This window comes from Pteropus alecto, unplaced genomic scaffold, assembly GCF_000325575.1.
Source record: "Pteropus alecto unplaced genomic scaffold, ASM32557v1 scaffold10, whole genome shotgun sequence".
NCBI classification, from domain to species: Eukaryota; Metazoa; Chordata; class Mammalia; order Chiroptera; family Pteropodidae; genus Pteropus; species Pteropus alecto.
This window is the reverse complement of record NW_006431210.1, coordinates 7,595,740-7,618,372: the sequence shown is the minus strand read 5'-3', so window position 1 is coordinate 7,618,372 and position 22,633 is coordinate 7,595,740. Positions and strand designations below refer to the sequence as shown.

General features: G+C 34.0%; 1 protein-coding gene across 1 annotated transcript in view; it reads right to left on the bottom strand.

The window, feature by feature from the left end:
• PDCD6IP (programmed cell death 6 interacting protein) overlaps positions 1-22,633 on the bottom strand; it is a 53,736-nt gene that overhangs the window by 13,777 nt on the left and 17,326 nt on the right. The window contains exons 4-12 of the mRNA XM_006905732.2: positions 22,407-22,534; positions 20,174-20,327; positions 18,585-18,685; positions 16,211-16,327; positions 13,512-13,734; positions 12,390-12,513; positions 10,424-10,601; positions 5,081-5,192; positions 3,958-4,127 (exon numbers count right to left, since the gene is read on the bottom strand). Of these exons, the coding sequence (XP_006905794.1) occupies positions 3,958-4,127; positions 5,081-5,192; positions 10,424-10,601; positions 12,390-12,513; positions 13,512-13,734; positions 16,211-16,327; positions 18,585-18,685; positions 20,174-20,327; positions 22,407-22,534 (1,307 nt within the window). The remainder of the gene's footprint in view (positions 1-3,957; positions 4,128-5,080; positions 5,193-10,423; positions 10,602-12,389; positions 12,514-13,511; positions 13,735-16,210; positions 16,328-18,584; positions 18,686-20,173; positions 20,328-22,406; positions 22,535-22,633) is intronic.

Genomic DNA, 22,633 nt, shown 5'->3' with positions numbered 1-22,633 from the left:
AAAGTCCCAAGGCAGGAACGAGCTTAGCCTGTTTAAAGGGAAAGGGGAAAAAAAGCCAGTCTGGCTGAAGCATAGTAAACAAAAGACAGACTGGAGGGAGATGAGGTCAAACAGAAAGGCAGGAATGAGATCACCTAGACCAGCGGTCCCCAGCTTTTTTGGCATGAGGGACCGGTTGCTCCTATGAGAATCTAAGGCCTAAGGATCTGAGCTGCAGTAGAGAGGGGTGATGCTAGCACTAGGTAGTGGCTGCAAATACAGATGAAGCTTCGCTCACTTGCCCACTGCTCACCTCTCGCTGTGTGTCCTGGTTCCTAACAGACCACGGACCAGTACCAGTCCACGGCTTGGGGTTTGGGGACCCCTGACCTAGACTATCTGTTCTTCATAATTCAAATTAGGGGCTAGCAAACTTTTCCTGTAAAGGACCAGATAGAAAATATTTTTGGCTTTGTGAACCACAGTCTCTGTTGCAACTATCCAAATCTGCCTTTATAGTACACAAACAACCATTAAGAAAATAAAAGAATGAACATAGCTATGTCTGAACAAAAATTTTTTATGGACAATGAAATCTGAATTTCACATAACGTTCACATGTCATGAAATACTGGGTTTTTTTACTTATTTTTAACCATTTGAAAATGTAAAAAGCATTCCTGGCTCACAGGCCATACAAAAACAGCAAGTAGGCTGGATCTGCCTGTTCAGATTATAAAACTCTGTAGTATTTAACAGCACTAAATAAATTCAGCACATAAGAAATGCTCTCAATGAAATTTTCAACTTCACTTTTCAGACCTTGTCATTTTATTTTCAGAAAAGGCAGACACAAGAATATGTCTAGAACAAGAGAACAGCAGGAACCTGACCGCATTTACCCTAACTCTAAAGTTAACCTAGAGGAGTTTTTCATCTCTCTGTTAGTTAGGGACCACAAAGCCCAGCACAGTTCCTGAGTTACAGTAGGCCCTCAAGTAATGTTTGCTGAACAAATGAATGAATAGATGTCAGCCAATCTCAACAGTTCTCTACAAACTTTTTGTTATGAAAATCTAAGAGTAAAAGCTGTGTGTAGATCATCCACTAGTCTATAAGTTGCCTTTGTGTGAACCACAAAAAAAGCACCTGCTGGGAGTGCACACAGCTTTAGACAATGCTACTTTATGCACTACCTCTGAGGAGATGAAGATTTTTTTTAAAAACCCCTCAATCACCCCAGGCAGATGCAACACTGTGTGAGTATAAGTGAATATCACCTTTGTGCAAAGAAGATGCCCCATCCTCTGTAAGGACTCAGACCGTACACTAACTAGAGCCAAAACTTGGCTAGCTGAGTGTGGACTAGATTCCAGACCCAATGGTCAGAGACCCACAATCACAAGCAGTGGTCCCTAAGTATTTTTAAAAAGGAGCTTTAAATACAAGTTAATGACAGTCTCCAAAATTTTTCAGAGTATCTTAATATCTAAAACCAGATGCCTAAATACACAAAGAGGAATGACTAGAAAGTAGGCCTCTTCATAATGAAAGAAAAACAGCCATACCATTAAGCTAACCTCTTAATAAAACATACACTTTGTATTACTTTTATAATCAGCAATTCAAATGACTGAGTTTTTATCATTAAAACTATGGCTCAATTGTGTCATCAACTACTATGACAACTATCTGAAATAGCTCCTATAAACATGTTTGCCTTTTTTGATAAATGTACATAATGAGTGACTATATAGGGCACTGAAAAATTTTTGGTCACCTCTATCTAGAAAATCCAGCTTCAGTAAAATAACTTCATATTGACTATAGAAGTGTCCTTCCCCTATGTAATACCACTATAGATTTTTTAAAAGCAGCTATTACTACAAGTGAATAATAAATAACTACATACTAATTCTGATTTTTCTCAGCACAAACTGTTTTTGCTTTTCTATTGAAAGCAGGCGCATCAAAGGACAAAAGCCATATAATTTGAGTCATATACATGACATCAAAAAGAAAATGGGGGAAGATACTAAACAGACTTTTTTCTAAAATAAAAAAGGGCCATTTGTTGCTGTTCTGTGGTCTGTAATTTCTGTTCTTCACAAATTAATCTCCTAAGTACTTCCCTTTTCTCCATTTCTTCAAAGCAGCTATAGCAGTCCTCACTTATCCGTGTTTTCACTTTCTGCAATTTGTTATCCACAGTCAATTGCAGACCAAAATATTAAATGAAAAATTCCAGAAATATACAACTCACATTGTAAATTGTATACTGTTCTGAGTGGCGTACTGAACTCTCTCACTGCCCACTCTATCCTGCCCAAACGTGAATCATCCCTTTGTCCGGTCTCCAAGCTGTACATGTTACCTACCTTTTAGTCACTTAGTAGCCAGCCATCAGTTGCAGTATTGTAGTGCTTTTGTTCTAGTAACCTTTATTTTACTTAATAATGGCCCCAAAGCCAAGAGTAATAATGCTGACAATTTGGATATGCCAAAGAGAAACCATAAAGTGCTCCCTTTAAGGTGAGTACAGTACAATCAGGTATTTTCAGAGGGACCACATTCATAACTTTTATTACAGTATATTATAATTGTTCTTTCATTACTAGTTATTGTTGTTAGTATATTACTGTGCCTAATTTATAAATTAAACTATCATGGGTATGCATGTATGGGGAAAACACAGTATATAGAGAGTTCAATAATACCAGCTTCAGGCATCAACTGGAGGTCTTAGAACGTATCCCCCTCAGATAAACAGGGACTACTGTAATCAATATTCTTTGTTCCATCAGGCTCCCCCTCCCTTTAGAGATTCAGGTTCTGCACACATTCAACCACGCAGTCTTCTCTTCACTTTGGGGGCTGGTTACCACTGAAGCTCTAGCAGCTTCTCTGGACACACCTACTCACTCAGGCCTTCCTGGATGCTATATGTGTTCACTTTTTCTGCCTGCCTACTCTGGTCTCATAATGTGCTAACTTCTTAAGAAGCCTCTTAAGAAAGGAGCTCCAAAATGCTGGAATTTAAGTACTTTGACATCTAAATCCTCACAGCATACTTTACTTGGTTATGACACTTTTAAATTTCTACACCGTATTAGAGTTATCCTTATATATATAATCTTCCACACCAGACAGTAAATTGAGGGTAAAGGCTGTATATGGCTCATTTGTCAATTTTTCAAGTACCTAGCACAATATCTTATACAGAGTAGATACCTAATAAGTCTTTGTTGCATACATACATACATACATACATACATACATAAATGCTCCTGTGGAAAGAGAAATAAGGAAATCTACTATCCCAGGAAACTACTCTTTTTTAAGAAGTTTTCAGCAGTATTTCTTGCCCTTTGGTTTATTTTCCTATGCACTTCAGGGCCTCTATTCTACCATATTACCTTCATGGTGATTAAATCATACTTGGACTTCCTCCTCTTTTAGGACTCTCCAAATCAGATGTCTCACTACTGATTTTCTCCTTCTTATCACTAGTAGAAATGCCATGATGTTATCCATTTATTAACAGGCCTATCTTGTCAACTTTCCTTTCAGAGGTAATCCCAATGGAAGATGGTGGAAGGCAGTATAGATTAATGTAAGAAACAATGAATTTAGTCAGAAGAGTATCTGGCCAAACCCAGACATTCCACTTCAGGGAATTTTCTCCCTTTTATAAAACCTTAATTAAATACTGTGAACACATGAAGTATGTTGAATATAGAACCCAGTTCATAGGAGGCATTCAATAAATGAAAATTATTAATATAAGACAGTAATAGTATTAGTATAATTACCTATTATTCGGTATAGATATCATGCTACTTTAAATATAACCTCAATGTACATTTGCATTTTTAAAAAGATGCTAGTAAGAAAGAAATCAGCAATTCATTGTACATAATGGCATGAACATAGTCTTCATAAACAGATGACCAGCCACATCAAAATGCATCTTCTCACCTCACTGCCCTGCAAAGTCTTTGCTGGGTTAGCAGAAGGGATGGCAGCATTCAGCTCAAGTTCTGGCTTACACAGAAGTGCAATGGTGTCACGGTGAGACTGATAACGTTCTTTCACTTGTCCATCTGCTTGCACAGCTTTATCCAAAACTGCTCTGAAGTTAGCTCCCTCTGTGGGGAAAAAAGAATGTTAGCAGAGTACAGCATTGATGTTAACAGTTATGTTTACGGGCTAGTGTACTTTTAGTTCTGTTCTCCTCCTACATGCTCCAATTTTTCATACTTAAATTTCAGCATTTTGGAGCTCGTCTCTTAGGAGGATTCCTACCTTATTCCCTTTCTACAGGCCCCAATTCACTAGGTAACAGAAACTCAGCTCCTGTCAGTCTTTGCATTTTTGTTTTTGAAAAACCAATTATAAAGCAAAAGCACAGTTATACTTTAAATTACATTTGTGGTGACTGACCACCAAATAAAAGCTAATTGCCATTCATCTCATCTTTTCCAACAACTCATGAATATAGAAAATCATTCCCCCCAAAACTGTTACAACTTATTTAAAAAGTATTCCTCTCTCAAAGGATTATTGTTTCAGCTAGACTTAACAGCAGATACATTTTTAGAAAAATCTCAATAGTATTAATGCTCTTCACAGAGATAAATAAAACGAGCTACCATGAAGACATAAATTATCTTAACAAGCACAAAATCTTAACCAAAGTTTAAAAAATAATATTTTGGCTTCAAGTTAACTGTTAAAACTCATCTTTTACCACTAAAGATTTACTATTAAGTGAAATGAAATTATAAAACCATACATATAATATGATCTCATTTATGTTTTTAAAATATGCACAGGGCTTGGAACAGAAAAAGAGAGTTATAGAATCATTTTAATTTTCACTTTATACCCTTCTTAAGAAGCTGAACTTCTTATAAGGAACACGGATTACCTTTTTGTTATTTAACTTACACTGAACTGAGGAAAAACACCTAGATTTTTCTAATAGCACACAACTGCAGCAAAAATAGGTTTATTATTGTGCCTAATTTAATCAAGCAAAAAATTATGGATCCAAATTGAGACTTTATTCCATGTGAAAGTCATTTATGCACATTTTTACCTGCTCTTAAAGGCTTATAAAGTTCATTAGATGGTGTCCTTTGCCAGCGTTCCTTGAATTTTGCTCTTAACTCATTGTCAGTTGCTTCTTCTTCATCCAACAACCTTAGAGACTTTTAAAAAAGGAAGCAAAGAAACAATGAAATATCGTTTCTGGTGCAAAAATTTTAAACATTTTTTTAAGTGCTCATACTCAAAATAGATGAGAATTAGTGAAGTGGGAATTCTGTTACTGGTTAGAATATAAATTGGCATAATTTTTGTTGCAGAAATCTATGTTATAATGTATATAAACAAAAAGTCATTTAAAATTTAAGGCTAGGTTAACCATTACCTTATTCAGTGAAATTAAATAGAATAATTAAGAGATTATGTACATCCATATACAAGACTATTTTAAACAAAGATTTTTTTTAAGATAAAAATAAATACAGAGCCTTTGGAGTATATAAGCCATAAATAAAGCGAAGAGAAAACCGAATAATTTAACTACATGAAAATAAAAGAATTGGACTTCTATCCCAATATATCAAACTGAAAATTAGCATATAAAAATGCCTTTTTAATGCTTAGCTGAGAAAATAGGATAGTAGGGGCCAGAAACAGAAGTAAGTACTAATCTACAGGTACAAACAAGTGCTAAAGCCAATGGTAGCTGCTAATCCAATAGTCTAGAGCAGAGTTCTGCAAACTTTTCTGTAAAACAATAGGGTAAATATTTTAGGCTTTGTGGGCCACAGTCTCTGTCATTGTTCTTCTTTTTCTTTTTTTACAACCCTCTAAAAATGATCAAAATCATCCTTTACTAGTGAACCATACAAAAATAGGCTACAAGCCAGAACTAGCCCACCGTCAGTTCACCAACTACGTAATTCACTAATGGCTTAGAGTATGAATTTATCAGAACATGAGTAAGAGACAAGAAACACAGGTGGGACTAAGGAGAGTAGATGAGCTCAAAGGCACTATCCTTCCTCACAACAGGATACTTACGAATGGGTGACACTAAGGAGATGACTTTTTAAAAGAAAAACTGCCTAACAGAAGGAAACTTAATCTGTTTGAACCTTGGCTGTAAATAGAAAAGTATCACTTAAGATGTCTAATCTAAAGCCTGAACTTAGGACTGGAAATCATACTATCTGTGAGATACAAAGTCCTAAGATGAAATGACTAAAAGACTAACCATAAAAACAAACAAAAAAAACATAAGTTTATAGAGGTGTCAAGTACATAACGTCTTTTCATAGCAAAAACAAAGAAAAACCCTCTCTAAAAGAATTCACTTTAAACCCAGACCTCAAAGATTTCCCACAAATAAAGTTCCAGGAAATGTGAATTCAAAATTTAAAAATCACTGAACATTAAATGCATTAAATGTACTCTGGACTGGATCTTGAAACAGAAGAAGGCCATTAATAGAATAACTGATAAAATCTGAGTAAAGTATTATACAAATGTTTACTTCTTTGTTTAAATAAATATACCATGACTACACAAGGTTTTAATTTTGGGAGAAGCTGAGTGAAGAAACTCTCTGCACTAAATTTACAACTTTCTGTAAACCTAAAATTATTCCAAATTTAAGGTTTCCTAGAAAGGAAGGAGTAAAACTATCTTTACTTGAAGATAACATGACTTTATATATAGAAAATCCTGAGGAATCTACAAATTAACTGATAAAAGTCAATAAATTCAGTAAAGTTGCAGAATACGAAATCAACATACAAAATCAGCTGTATTTCTATACTCTAGCAATGAACAATACAAAAAGAAAATTAACAATTCTATTTATAATTGCATCAAAAAGAATAAAATGCTTATTTGGTTAAATTAAAAGGATTCTTTTAATTTAACCACATAAATTCTTTTAATTTAACCACATAAATTTAAGCAAAGACTAGTACACTGAAAACTACAAAACACTGTTGAAAGAAATTAAAGCAGATTTAACTAAATGGAATGCCCATATTCATGGATTGGAAGATGTAAGATATTGTTAAGAGCAGCAATATTCCCCATACTGATCTAAATATTTAATGCAATCCCTATCAAACTTCTAACTGTAGAATTTTCTATATATAAGGTCAAATCAAAACCAATGAGATATCACTTCATATGCATATGAATGGCTGTGGCAAAAAAAAAATTATAAGAGTTGGCAAGGATGCAGAGAAACTGGAATCTTCATATATTGATGGTTAGAATTAAAACGTTGCAGTTGCTTTGGAAAAGTTTGGCTGTTCCTCGAAAAGTTAAACAAAGAATTACTGTATGACCCAGCAACTCTACTCCTATGTATATATACTCAACAGTAGACAAATAGCAGTATTATTCAGAAAAATCATAAAGTGAAAACATCCCAAATATCTATCATTCATGGATAAACAAAATGTGGTAGATCCAAATAATGGAATATTATTTAACCATAAAAGAAAATGAAGTATAGATACATGCTACAACATGGATAAACCTTGAAAACATTATGCTAACTGAAAAAAGGCACACTCAAAAGGCCACTTACTGTTTATGAATCAATTTATACAAAATGTCCAGAATAAGCAAATCCATAGAAAGAGAAATCAGATTAGTGATTGCCAGAGTGATTGCCATTAGTGGAGTGACTGCTAATGGTACAAGGTTCTTTTGGGAGTGACAAAAATGTTCTGAAATTAGAAGAGTGTTGATGCTCATACAACATTGTGAATGTACAAATGCCACTGAATTTGGACTCTTTAAAGAGGTTAAAATGGTTAATTTTATGTTTTGTGAATTTTACCTCCAAAAAAGAACACACATGTAGTTTAGTTATAAGATACACATAGGTGACTTTTTAAAGAAGCAGTTAGACATCTGGGAAATAAAAAATATTTTTAAAAAAATTTTTTAATGTAATTGAATGGCTGAAGAACACAAAAGGCAGATAAATAGCCAATTAATGAGGCAGATGGCTAGCCTGAGAGTCTCCCAGAAGAATAAGAGGACAAAAAAGAAAAAGAAATGTTGAGATATGAAGAACTCTTCCAGAAGCACCATCACCAATCTAACAGAAATTCATTAAGACACAATGGAAAGAAAAGAAAAAAGAGGAATAACTGAAGAAATAGAATCCATGGAGAGGGATCTAAGATTGAAAGGGCCCAACAGATCCAAAACAGGATGGATTTATTATTTTAAAAATAAATTAGTTTGATACTTCAAAACTTTTGAAAATCAAAATATTCTAAATTACAGAATCTAAATTTCCAAAAGCTACCAAAGAGACACTCAAAGAGTACCAGCTGCACAATCTACTTATTTCATAACTTACAACTTACTTAAAATGAGACTCTCCAAGTGCAACTGACAGAGTAATAGTGACTCTAACTTACAGGCTGTTACAGAAATATCAAATGAGATAAATAAAAGTACCTTATATTAAGATAGGCAGACAACAAACATAAACACTGCCAGTTTTTCCTAATTATTAGATAGATGAGTTTTTTCACATTGTGATTTCTAATGAAGATGCTCTTCACAACTGATATTTCATTAGGCAATTTTTTCCATAAAACTTGTTTCAAATCAAATATGCATCTTCTAATCACACTTTAAAACCAAGGAAATACAGTAATAATTAATATTTAACAACTAACAGGCACATGTATGATCCCATGTCACAGCTACCTTATATGCTAAGTACTATTAGCCCCATTTTTTAGATGCATGAACTGAGACATGAAGATGTTAAGTGATCCACCCAGGGTCACAGGAGTAAGAACTGGGACTGAAGTCCAAATATAACTCCATGTTCTGAGACCTTAACGACTGAATTATGTTTAAACAATAAAATATTAAATAATGATTTATTATTATAATCTCTACTTACTAAATGCTCCAGACCACTTTCCATTTGACTTGCTATGCCTGCATTTTCCAGTGTCTGTCTTCTTCCCCAGTATTAATTACTTCCTGCTGCTTTCACTTAGATACAATCTTGAACAGCTCTCTCTACTTTTTTCTCTCTATGTCTATCTACTATTCCAATGTCCTTTCAATTGCAACACCAGACAACAAGCTTGTTTGACCCACAAACCAACAAATTGTGAAGGACTATATGACATCCTCATGAATGAAATCTACGACCTTAAGAGCAGTATCTGTCAAATTTTAGCATGCACACAAATCACCCTGGGATCTTGTAAAATGCAGATCCTGATTCAGTAAGTCTGGGTGGAGTCTGAGATTCTGCTTTTGAAGGCTTTGGTACTGAACAATGTAATACCAATTCTGTTTGCTTTACTTTTTCTAATTACTGATTACATCCTACATAGGTAAGACTGGTAATGTTGACTGTATAATTAATGTAGAATCCCTCATAAATCAGATTTTCCAGGCCAATAATGCAGTAAGTTTCCATTTAAGTTTCTTAACCTTTTCCAATAGCGAAATGCATTGAAAGGTGAATAATGAACACCACCATCATATCAGTTATAATAATTGCAATATTATCGCCATAGTAATATAACAGTAGTAATAGCTGTAACTTATTAAGCACATACTGTATATCCCATAGGCTAGGCATTTCACTGGTGCAGTTTAGTTCATTCTTTAAATAAACCTGGGAGGTAAATATTATCATCCCCAAGGTTCATACCATCGTAAGTACTTAAGTACTCTGCCTCACCCCAAAGTACTTAGAAATGATGTAAATACAATATCTTCTGAAAGTTAACTGAAAAATCAAAACATTAAGGATGAAAGCGCTGATAACAAAAATCACCTGAGAGATATTGACTCCTAAACTGGCAAAAGCCAGTATATCCAGCTTGAACATATTTACAGCTAAAGAAAGAAATGTTATCGACTAGGTGAAAGAGTTGAAAACAAAGTAAAAAGAGAATAACACTAGCAAACAGTTGGCTTTAGCCAAAAAACTTTTAGTGTTCCATTCCTATTGATAAAATGTCCTCTCTACTGGAAGATGGATGAGGTGGGCTTATAAACCATTTGATGGCCCAACTTCCTTTGTCTGATTTCATGTTCACCAAGAAACCCAATCTGTAATATAAAAACTATCACTAATTATTAAGACTTTTGTGTGATGGTATTTTCTCAAGTATACTAGTATTACACAGTGGTCATATGAGTTTCATTAATGTGCATTTATTACCCTTATAGACATGTATGAAGCCATTCTCAGACAATAAAACGTCTTCATGAGGCTGAAGGTCAGGCTCTGGGTCACCAAGATGATGAGTACTACCCTATAAAACCCAACTGGAGAAAGCTTCCAGTCCTAATCCCTGATGGACAACAGGCGTCCAAATGCTTTTATCTGAAAAGCAAATCTCTTAAAACATACCTCATCTAGGATTTCTCTATTCCTTTGTAGCAGTTCAGGTAGCTCTTTGATCAACTGATCAACAGTCTGGATGCCTCCCTGTTCAATCACAGATGTGGATTTAGTCAATATAGACTGAGGTACAGTATCTCCAGATACATCTTCAATTGCTGCTGGAAGATTAAGGGAAGCTAACACCCTGAAAAAATGAAATACTATGTCATCTAGAGGTTTAAACCACCTTTGAAACATTAATCTCCTGTATCCGAATCAACAGCAAAGAAGTTAGCACCCCAAAAGTGTATAAGCCCTAAGAACAGAAAAATAAAGCAAAGAAAAAGGAAAAAACAGAAAGTGAATGATTGATAAAAACAAAACTCTTAAAGAACTAAGTTCACAGTTAAGAATTAAAAGCCAAAAAGCCATAAATATACATTAAAATATAATAAATACCTTTGGCTCACAATTCAAACTTAACTCCTTTCAGTCTAAGTAAATAAAAGTCAAAAAGTCTGCCTTAAAAAATGCAATCTTTTTATTATACTCCTGATTGTTATACTGTCACTGATAAATCAGAAATACATAAAAGTTATAATTTGATACCATCTAGGCAAAACATCAAGAGAACATAGTTGATCTAAGTATTAATTACAGAATCTTCATCTGTTTGTGACACAGTAACAATTATTCTATTATTTCATTTATATAATAAAGGGGATGTTAAACTTATGTTGCTTTCTTGCTAGAAAAAGAAAATGAGGTCAATATCCATGTATTCATCAAAATTAAAAATATGAAAAAGCAAACCAGACCAAGAGAAAATATTCTCAATTACACATATATGGCAAAGGACTTGCCTCTAAAATATGCAAAGAGTTCTTCAAAGATTAAGAAGAAAAATATTCAATTTTTAAAAATGAGCAAGAGATTTCAACAGACACTTTACAAAAGATATATGAATGGCTAATAATAAGCATATGAAGAGTTGCTCAACATTACTGTTAATCTGGGGAATGCAAATTAAACATATACTAACCACATAACTCAGCAATTCTAATCCTAGGTATTTACCCAAGAGAAATAAAACATGTCAACACAAAGATTTGTACATGAATGTTCATAGCAACTGAAATGTCCAACGACAGGTAAAAGAATAAAAAAACTGCTATTTGACCATAAAATTGAATACTTCCCAGTAATAAAAAGTATCAAACTGATACCCACAACATATGAACCTCAAAAACATTATGCTAAGTGCAAGACACCCAACACATTTTGACTATATACTGTACATGATTGTACATACTTAAGTACTGCATACTATAGCAATACTACACTGTACTGTGTAATATACCTACTCACGTGGTATAATGATTAAATATACATTAAATTGTATAAAAAGTAAATCAACCTATAGTGACAGGGAGCACATCGGTAGTGGCTGTAGGCCAGGGGAAGAAAAACTGAAGGGAAAGCGGCATGAGGGAGTATTTTAGGGTGATGGAAATGTTCTCTGTCTTGATCATGGTGGTGGTGGATACATGGGTATTCATGTTTATCAATAGAACTGAACTATATACTTAGAATGGGTGTATTTTATTGTATGAAAATTATACTTAAGATTTTTTAAAAACCAATGAATCCACCAGAAACAAAACAGGTTCAGAATACTAAATGTACCGTGTATCTTAATTTAAAAAGTTCATTTCTACTTCTCATGTGCCTCAAATAACTATTCTCTAAAATGCAAATCAGTGGTCAAATATTTTCATTGTTTCAGTAATTTTCTTCCAACTATAATGTATTTGTTAGGGCTTAATTAGTGTCCCCAAGAAATGTGTGTATGCATGTGTGTCTACATTTGCTATTTCACATATCTTTGACACGCAGCTCCAAGATCAGAAAGTAAAATGTTCATAAACTACTAAATTAAAGAACAAAGAGAAACACATTAGAGTTAAATTTATGAAAGGTAACCTCTACCTACCCATTTGCCAAAGTGGTGGCTTCTCTCATTTGAGCAATTGATCTGTTAACTAAATCAGCTTTCCTCTGATTATAGGCAGCCAAAGACTGCTGCACTGACACAGGAACCATCTTCTCAAACAGATCTATAATTAGGAAAGGAAATTCAACAAAACTATAAACTCGACTTGGAAAATGACTTCATATTTCCTTTTCAATATTTATATAGAAAGTCTACAAATACTTAAAACCAAAACACTACTGAAAGTACAATGAAAAGAGTTTTTAAATAGTTATACTCGTGGACAATGAAAATGAGAGCTTTTTCTCTGAACTTAAATTTCTTAACATTTTGATGTATCTGTCATTGAGTTTAAGGGCTCTTTGGTAAAGATGAGTTAAACATAAGAAAACACTATTCAATTGCTGATTAAACTGACTGGGCTACAGTGCCATGGTTCGATGTCTAGTTCTACTACTTCCCAACTACATAACCTTGGGCAAATAAATTACTTAACCACCCATACATCAGTATCCTCATCAGTCAAGTGGGGATAGTAACAGTACCTATCTCATGGGGTTGTTGTGAGAAATAAATGAGCTAATATTTGTAAAGTGCTTAAAAGAGTCTTAGGCACATGGTAAACACTTTGTGCTTGCTAAATAGAAATGAGTTAAATAATCACCCTTTCCCAGTAACTTAGAATATTATCCTTGAAATTTCAGCTACAGGTTCATACATTGTTTATATCTACAATATCCAAGGATATTAAAATATATATTTATCTAACCATGACTCCACACGTTTACGTCATAGTTATGTATGTTTATTTTTAATGGCGAAATATTAAATAACATAACAAATATTAACATAAGTACTTGTTTAAAGTCTTTTTGTCATTACTCAAACATAGTTTTAAGTTTTCTGACTATGTACACTTTACATATACTTTATCATCTACTTTCCATCTTAAAATTTCACTGTAGATTCAACACAATTTTTATTCTCATATTCATTTTGAACATGAATGCAAATTATGTTCAAAGCATATTGATAGCAACTGTGTAGTTTTGGCTACAAAAAAAAAACAGATTACACTGGAAAAAAGAATAAGATTAAAGTGTATCTAAATACTTGACATACCAGTGAATTTTTGGCTGATGGGTACATTAACTGGGGTAGCTTTCACAAGTGTGGCTTTACCAATAGAGTCTAGATCTTTGAGGTCTGGAACTCGATCATGATATATGAAGTCATTATCCTTCTTTGCTGCAGTAAGGGCACGGCTGATTTTGTCAGAAAAATCCTTCACGTTGACATATTCATCATAGCGAGATGCCACTGTTTTAATCAATTCTGCTGCATGCTAAAAAAGAAAATGTTTTAAAAAATGTTTTTTTCTCAATCAAACATACTAGCATTGTTTTTTTTAATCTTAAATTTGAGGATTTGCATTTCCAGCAGTATGGTCAACAGAATAACCCAGAAATTCTCCCATCACACCCCAAAAATGAAGACTAATATAGCAAATATCCCTTTAAACACGTATGAATTCCCAAGAAAGTAAAAAAAAAAAATCCATGGGCCAATAAGTATATACAGACACTGAGGAAGGCTGGGTGTCTCTCCATTGCTTTATTAAAATGAAAAGAGCAATGTTGTTACATGAGAAAAGCAAGATGTACAACATACTTCCCTGTTATATAAGAATAGGAAGAGTTAAGAATGTTCTTTGTTTGTATGTGTATTCAGGTGTATATATTTGCTTACATATCAAAGAAAAATGACCCTGAAAAGATTAAAGAAGAAACTGATGGAAATTACCTATAAGGCAATGGGAAAAAAGAATGGAAGAAACAGGATAGAAAGGAAAAGGCAGAGAGATGGGTTGAAATGTATACTTTTATATATACTTATGTTTCCCAATTTTTATTTTGAAAATTTTCCAGTACACAGAAAATTTAAGAAACAGAACAATGAGTAACAACAGACCCTCTACTTAGTTTCAACAATTGTTAACATTATGCCATATTTGCTTTCTCTCTTTCCCATATATACACACATACATGTTTCTGGTTTGGGATTTGTTTTTGTTTTTTTTCGTAAGACCATCTGAAACTAAAATTCAGACGTCATGACCCTTCATCCCTAAATAACTCAGCATATATCTCCTAATAAGGACAACCTCTGTAATATCGACAAGCTACTATCATGACTAAGAAAACAAACAATATTTTCACAAAATCAGTTTTACCACCTTACTGTGTCACTAGATGAGTTAACTAAATCTCTGACATGTACTCATTCTAGAGTCACATTTTTATACATACATATTTTTAGGTCTTTTTGATAATTGTACTCTGGCAGCTTCAGTGATTCCACCAAGATGATCAAGTGGACATAACTTCTGTAGCCAAATGAACTGCATTGTCCCAGAAGCGCACCTCATGAGCTATATAAGCCCAGGTACAGTTTTTCTTGCCCCCAGAAGTGAATTCCAAGCAGCAATTATAACTTTGCTGCTATTTTACCTATTGTTTTCATTTTCCTGACTCTGATTTTTTTTCTGGTTTGCTCATAACTAATAAGTGTTTTCCCATTGCTGACAACAATGACTGGAAAGTCATTTTACTACTGAGTGAGAGACTACAGAGAGTATGATTCGTTGGTCATCTTTTTTGGTCTGTTTACCTATTTCTAATCAGTTTCTAAGTCAAGTAAAAAAAATTTCATGCCTACTGCAAAGAATAGCCCTTTGAGATATGAATCAGCATTTATGTTCTGAGTAAACTTTTAACCTATGAGTAAAGCTGTAAAACTGAAGCTACAAACCCTTATGTATCCTCTCATTGTGTGAGTCTGAAGTAGTTTCCTTTTTCCAGAATGGATTTTTAAAATTACAGTAAAATTTCCAAAGGAGCTCTTCTTCTCTGACTGATTTATAGAGACCAAATAAGGGCCTGCTTGAATCTAATAGTCTTGGAATTCTCAGAAAATTAATAAACTAATATTTTAAATAAACTAGCCTAAAAAAATCTTTCCTACAGAAACCTCTTTCTCAGAAGCATTTCCATATGAGAATCGAAGTTACTGTAATCAAAGTGAATCCCTAGACAAAAGAGGAATGTTTGATAATCTGGGATTTGTTTAAAAAAAAAAAAGTATGCTTTTCTCTGATTTTTGTCAGTGTGGGGTATAAGTATACCTTTTATTTTTCATGAAACCTGGGCTTCTTTTCTCATGAGTTTCAAACTAATTAATCCGAACTTCCTAAATGATACTTGCATAGTATCTTCTAATATCTAATCCATATTTAAAATTCCTTAACAGTTCTCTTGCTATCCTCTGCTTACCAATGCTCAAAATACAAACAACTCATATAAATAGCCCTTGCCTCTGCCACAAAGTTGACCTAGATGTCACCGAAGTTTATGACAACACCAATGCCTACAGTACAGAAGTTACTCTGCTGTTTACAGATATATTTATATTACCACTGTCCTCAAACTGTGGACTTAAATGCTGCAATTTAGACCAAGGCTAGGCCACAAATTAAGAAGTATACATCCTTTCTGGAGCCTGTTAATTTAGAATATTTTATATTAAAATAAAGGTGGGTAAATAAAAGAGAACTAAATGAACACTTTGTGTGAATTTTTTAAATAAAATATGACACTTCAAAAAGCACACAGTAAGTAAAGCCTAAAGATAAAAGCAATCACTTGTTTCCGCTGATACAGGCAACGAGTGGGAAAGGTTTTCATAAGCAAACTTGGGAAATTCACTGAGGAAAAAATAAATGGAGATCCAAGTTACTTAATATTTATTCCTAAGAGACTCACCTGTAACCTTGCAATCTCTTCTCCAAATTTCTTTTGCTGTTTTGCCAGGATAGACTGGTGGTACTCAGCATTGGCCTGCATGATACAGTGCTTGGCAGCCAAGACAGGGAACACCTCCTGGAAATAAAAATACTGACCAGGGGAGAGTCCAACCACACAAACCACCACAGACAACATGGGATGCAGGAAGAAAAAGGAAAAGGAGACAGAAATTAGAATTACCCAATTAATTATTTAGAGGTCGGTTAGTCATTAGGTGTCAACAGAGAAGACCATATAATTTTGCATGGATTGAATTCAATAATTTCAAATTTTTTCTTCCAATTAAAATTAAAGTTAAAAAAAAAACTATTAGGTGAAGCCAATTAAAATTTTTATAATGCTCTTTAATCGAGCCATGAAGTCAACATTTTGTTTACAGAGAAGAAAGGAAAGCATGCATTAGAAAGAGAAGTAGAATGGACATTCACAGAGGAATATCAAGCACAGGGTTTAGAAGCTTTCTTATGAGCCCTTACCCAGCCCTTAGTTAACTAAACCACCATTACTCACATACACTAATGAAATTGCTCTATAGCTGTTTCATCATGTTTAAAAGACAAAAGACAGTAAAGTAAGTTCCCAGTTATATTCATAGCCTGACTTTTTAATAAAGATGACTTTTAGCCATATAAAAGTTTAGTATCGTATAAAAACTAACATTTCATTATCATATACTCAAAAACACATAGCAAACAGACAAATGCACTAAGTTAATGACTAATACGATTCAGTGTTATTTTGCCCTAATCGGTTTGGAAAAAAATTCCAGTCAAAATTAATTTTAAAAGATGCAAAAACATAAACCAGAAAAGCAATTATATGGGTAGAGGCTCTTCCAAAATGTCAAATCCTAGCCTGTAACCTCACTGTTTTCAGAAAGTACATGTCATATAAAATCCAAGAAATATACTAAACAATCATTGTCCAGATTAAAAAAAGAGAGAGAGAGAAAATCAAAAACTAAATTAATACCTGTGTGCTTTCCTACCTCCCAGTAAATAATATCCTAGCTTCCTGGATCACTACTTGCAGATACTGCAGTTTTATAACTAGAACATGAAAATATCTTATGAGCTTTATGAGAAAAAAGGTAAAAATAAGACATCTAAATCTCAAAATGCACTCATTCCAGTTCTCAAGGTAAGACTGGAGCAACTTGGTACTTAAACAGGAGATTTTCAAGGAATACCAGAAATGCTGCAGAGGTAGTTTCCAAGTCTGTGGAGGTGACATTCTTCTCTCCATGACAGGAATGAACTAATGTCCCAACAGGATGTAACGGTACACTGTGCAGCTGAACATGAGGTCTTTCAGATGAAAAAATGGTGAGAGGAGATCCCAAATCTCTTTTTTTTTTTAAGAGTAACACCATTAATACCCAAAGGTCTTGGCAAATTTCAACTGATCTCTTGGTGTATTTTAAGTCTCCAGGAATCTTCACATTAATTCTTTATTGTTCATTTTCTGACTAAACTAATGTGTACTGTTGATGTACTTACATGTTTTACTCCACGACAAAACTGTCTGCAATTTCATAATCTACAAAAATCCCTGAATGACTTACTAACCAACTCTCCTAAAGAAGATCATGTTACAAATATCATAAACATAAGGATGAAACTAATTCCTTGAAATTTCTGAAAGAGTAGCTGAACTATACTACATTTCAAGCTCTAAGTTTCCCTTTCTAACCATTCTAAATCTACTTTAGTCTAATCATCTTTGTCATTTACAAATGATCATCATTTCAAATGCCACTCCAGAGAAGTTTACATTAAAACAATTAATACTTCCTGCGATATGTGGTTTAAAGATGGTTGTTTCCTTAGCTGTCCAATAGCAGCCCAATTTTCTATCCCTGTTGGCAAAACTTAATTCTAATAAAAATACTGGAGGAATCTGTTTTCTTTTCCTTTTTTCTTTATGTCTGTTTTTGCGCTTTAAGTCTCATCTTTAAGAAAACAGGACAATAATTAAAAGTGTGAATAATCAACATGCTCAAGTATTCATGCTTGTACCAAATCACCAATGATTCAGAACTATACAATGCCTCGATTTCATAAAATTATTGAAGACAGGTATTCATAATTTTCCAGAAAGAGACTTAGCTTGGAAAAACAAGTTTAGTAAAGAGCAAAGGCAAAGGCATCCCCTAAATATAAATTCTCATGCATCTTAAATAAAAAACTATTTCTATAAATATATTCTTCAAAGTCCTCTCCTAAAATTTTGAATATCTCTATGAAACATAATTTTCAACTTGCTTATATACAAAAATATCCAAATATTTCCACAAGCAAAATAACCAAGTGTATATAAAACAATAACTGACCTTGGGGAGAGTATCTTTATACTGACACTGTTTGAAAGCATCACCAAAATAATCTGCAGCCTGGTTAGCCAATTTGGCTATGATGGCATCTTTCATTTTATCTGGAATAAAATGTTAAATTGACCATTATAATTAAAATATAAAACAGTCTATCATGATGACTCAATATAGACACTGAGATCACAAGTTTGTACATTTATCTAAAAACATCCTTATTGATGGAATCAATTCATCTACATAAAACTTAATTATTCTATAGGAAATACAGAGTCAGAAAATAGTTTAGTGGTTGCCAGGAGCTAGGGGAAAAAGGATTTAGTCACTGTCAGTGGGTAATGAAGTTCCTTTTTGGGGTGAGATGATAATGTTCTAAAATTAGATAGTGGTGATGGCTGCAAAACTCTGACTATAGTAAAAACCAATGAAGTGTGTACTTTAAAAGGGTTTATTTTCTTGTATATGAATTCCATCAATAGATGTTATTTTGAAAGAAAAAATTATTACAGTTCATATTGCTTCCACAGGATGACTGCTCTTATTTTCAATTTCTCTGCATTTAAATATTCAGCCCACATTCCAATCTGTCATACTAATTTGCATGCCTTATAAGAATCGGCATTATTCCCGCATTCACAGGGCCAGGGCCTCTGTCTAGATGGCTCCTTCTTGTCTATAAGGTCTGGGTGAAATGAGACCTCCTCAAAGAAACTCTTTTTGACTAATGAATCTAAAATTAGCATGACCCCACTCCCACCCCCACATCCTGATCCACAGGTAGGCCTTCAGCCATTATCACATAATCCATCTTATTTGATTTACAGCAATTATCACTCTATATAATTACCTTAGCTACTTAAGTTCTTGTTTATCATCTCTCCTACACTAAAATGTAAGCCTCCTAAAACAAGCAATCTTATTTGCTGATTCTATTTATCTAGAGGCAAGGACATTGACTGGAACACAGAAGGTACCCAATAAATATTTGCTGAATGAATGAATTTTTGACATCTTATAAACTTACATAAATACTACTCTATGGGGATGGCTCCATAGTGCAGTGGTTAGCACTTCTGCTTTACACACAGAAGGTCCTGGTTTTGCGCCCCAGGTGGAGTCACGGACCATACCCCAGGTGTGTCAGGCCCCCAAGGCCTGCCCGGCTCCTCAGCCCCACCCCCTCGAGTGTGCTGCGGGCACCAGACCCGAGGTGCATGCCATGAGCCTGTGAGAGGAGATGCCTCACCTTCAGAGATCCAGTTTTTAAAGGGAAATGGCAACATCTATAGGTCAAGGGTAGAAGGGTGGGGGGGGGCGAGGATTAAAGAGGGGGGAAAAAAATACTAAAGTTCAGTGTCTGAGACTATAGCTAACTAGACACTTTACAAAAGACTTCAAAGACAGTTTACATTCTTAAATGTACACCAGTACCACTTTAAGTTCAGAAAAGGAAAGCTGAAAATTTTCAATAATCCATGTATCAAGTTCAAAAAGGAAAGTTCTACACTGAACATGTTATAATCACCTTTTAATTTTAAAAGCCTATCACTTCTTTTCACAGGCAGCAAAATGGAGGACAAAATTAGAATTACCTCTTGTGGCTTTTAAAAAAAATACTTCTTGGGCCTGTGCCAGCATAATAAGACTGAGGGTCCCAACAGTATCTGGAGATATGTCCACAGTAGGCTCTCGATTTAAGGCAGATAAAACCGTCTCTTTAATATGTAAAAAGGCACCACTAGCAAACTAGAGGGGGGAAAAAAAGAATTTAAAATTTATAGGAACTCAGCATAACTCAATTTGCTTCTGTTACACTCAAAATCATTTCAAATGTTAACTCAATTGAACAGTCACTACATTTAAATTTTTACATCGTGCGAAACAGACCTAAAACATCTGACCTACAAACAATAAGAGTATCTTTCTAAAACACTAAAGAGTAACATGAAATTTAACAAAAATTAAAAGTCAATTGCAACAACAACAAAAAAGTAAATTCATGGGACAAATTGATTAAGTTTAGTTTCAGGTATACATCCTCAAAACTAACATGAAAATAGAGGCAGGGATAAAACATTAAAATGTGTTTAGTACTGAAATGCTCTTACTTTAGTCCCAAATTCATCTCTCAAATAAACATGTCATACTTGAGGAAACCTCAGTACAATCCTCTGAAAAACACCATTATCATCCATTGCTAATGATTTCTATTTCGGAGCTCTTTGGTGAAAACGTTACCCATCAGATTTTTCTTCCCAATTATATTTTATCGAGGTAAGCACTAAAATAACTTTGCTTTTATCAAACGAATGGCACTGGGAAAAAGAAGTCAGTCAGAGATTAAAAGGTGTTACACACATAAGCTATACAGAGATAAACCAAGGTTAATTGTTTAAAGTGAACATCGTGTTTTCTGCAGTCATGAAGTACCCTAAAACTAGAGTACCTGTAGGGAGTGATCAGTTGACTCTGCTTAGTAAACTAACATAATCACAGACTAGAACAGCAAAGAATCCAGTCTCTCATTCACAGATACTCCGGAACTGGAGGCCTGTAGTGGTTTAAGAACTTACACAGAGGCAGGTAGCTTCTTGGTGGCAAACAGCCTAGAGAAGGAACTAGGTCTTCTAATACCACCAGTTCTCTTTCTGTAACACTAGATGACCTGCTATGAATCACAGAGGTGACTCACAGAATGAAATGTGTCCTCAATAACTCAGAATGCTCTCTGAGATCGCGCATGCCAATTAATTAAGTTACGGTTAACAGAAAACTAAATAAAATTTTACTTCATTATCATATTTTAAAATATTTGCCATTTACGGCCTGAAAAACAAAAGGTACATTACATACGCATGATGTCTGTCATCTGTATGGCAAGCCACAATTTGGAGCACATGGTTTGCTTAAAGTTCGTTTTCTTATCACAGTCCTAGAAGGGCATTCCTCACCTCTCCCCTAAACTTGAACAGTGAGAAAAATCAGATTCTACCTCTGAGCCAAGAAACACAGACAGCAGAACCACTTGGAATTTCATTAAATTTGGAATCAGAACACTTGAAACCCCAATGGACCACTTTACTAACACTTCTGCCTTTAGTCTGCTTGTTATAAAAAAAAGAATGACATGATATAACATGTATCACAGGTTTATCTGAGAGTTAAATAATGTACATGAAAACACTCTATAAATTAAAAGGCAATATAAAATATGAAAACATGACTACAGATATCACTTAACAATAACTATTTATCGTTCTTTAAAGTGAAATAAAAAAATAAAAAAAAAAACAATTGCCATAAAGTAATATGCCACACGATATGACAGTATCTAATATAAATTTAGCTAGCTTAAGAACATTACATATCTGACCACATTTAAATATTTGCCTCTTCACGAGTCTTAGAGTTAAACTTTTCTTGCCAAGAGGTCTTAATTTTTACGACCCTGGTAAAATTTTACATGTGTCTCATAAGAAAAAATATTTATGAAATTAATATACAAGTTTTTTTTAATGATGTCATTTATTTAAAAGGGATTTACCAAGGATTTCATCTCACACATTTAATCATTTGTTCTCCTGACATTTATTGAGCCTTTATTATGTGCCAGGCACTGTGCTAGGTGCTGGGTTTAAAATGGTGAGGAAAAAGAGAGCTGGTTTATAGGTGCTTCAAAAATATGAATCAATTCATTTAAAAGGTATATTACTTTTCAAGAAAACATCTGTGTGTAAAGAAACATCTATAAACCTATATGCAAATTATTTTCAATTTAATCCAACTTAGTGTTGATCATTACATAGTAACTACTGTTCTGCATACCTGATAATGCTTAGCAGCGATTTTCAATCCTTCATCATTATCCAGGTTCTGTTCTGCTGCAATCTGGCTAGCTAAGGCTGCACAATTGAACAACACACAGCTCTTTTCATATCCTAAGCTTGCAAGAGCTGTAAAAAATTGAGAAGGAAAGATTTATCAGATTATTTCTCCTAAAGAAAATTAATGTTTCCAAAAGAAAGACTATGACCTCTGCCCCAGTACTTCTC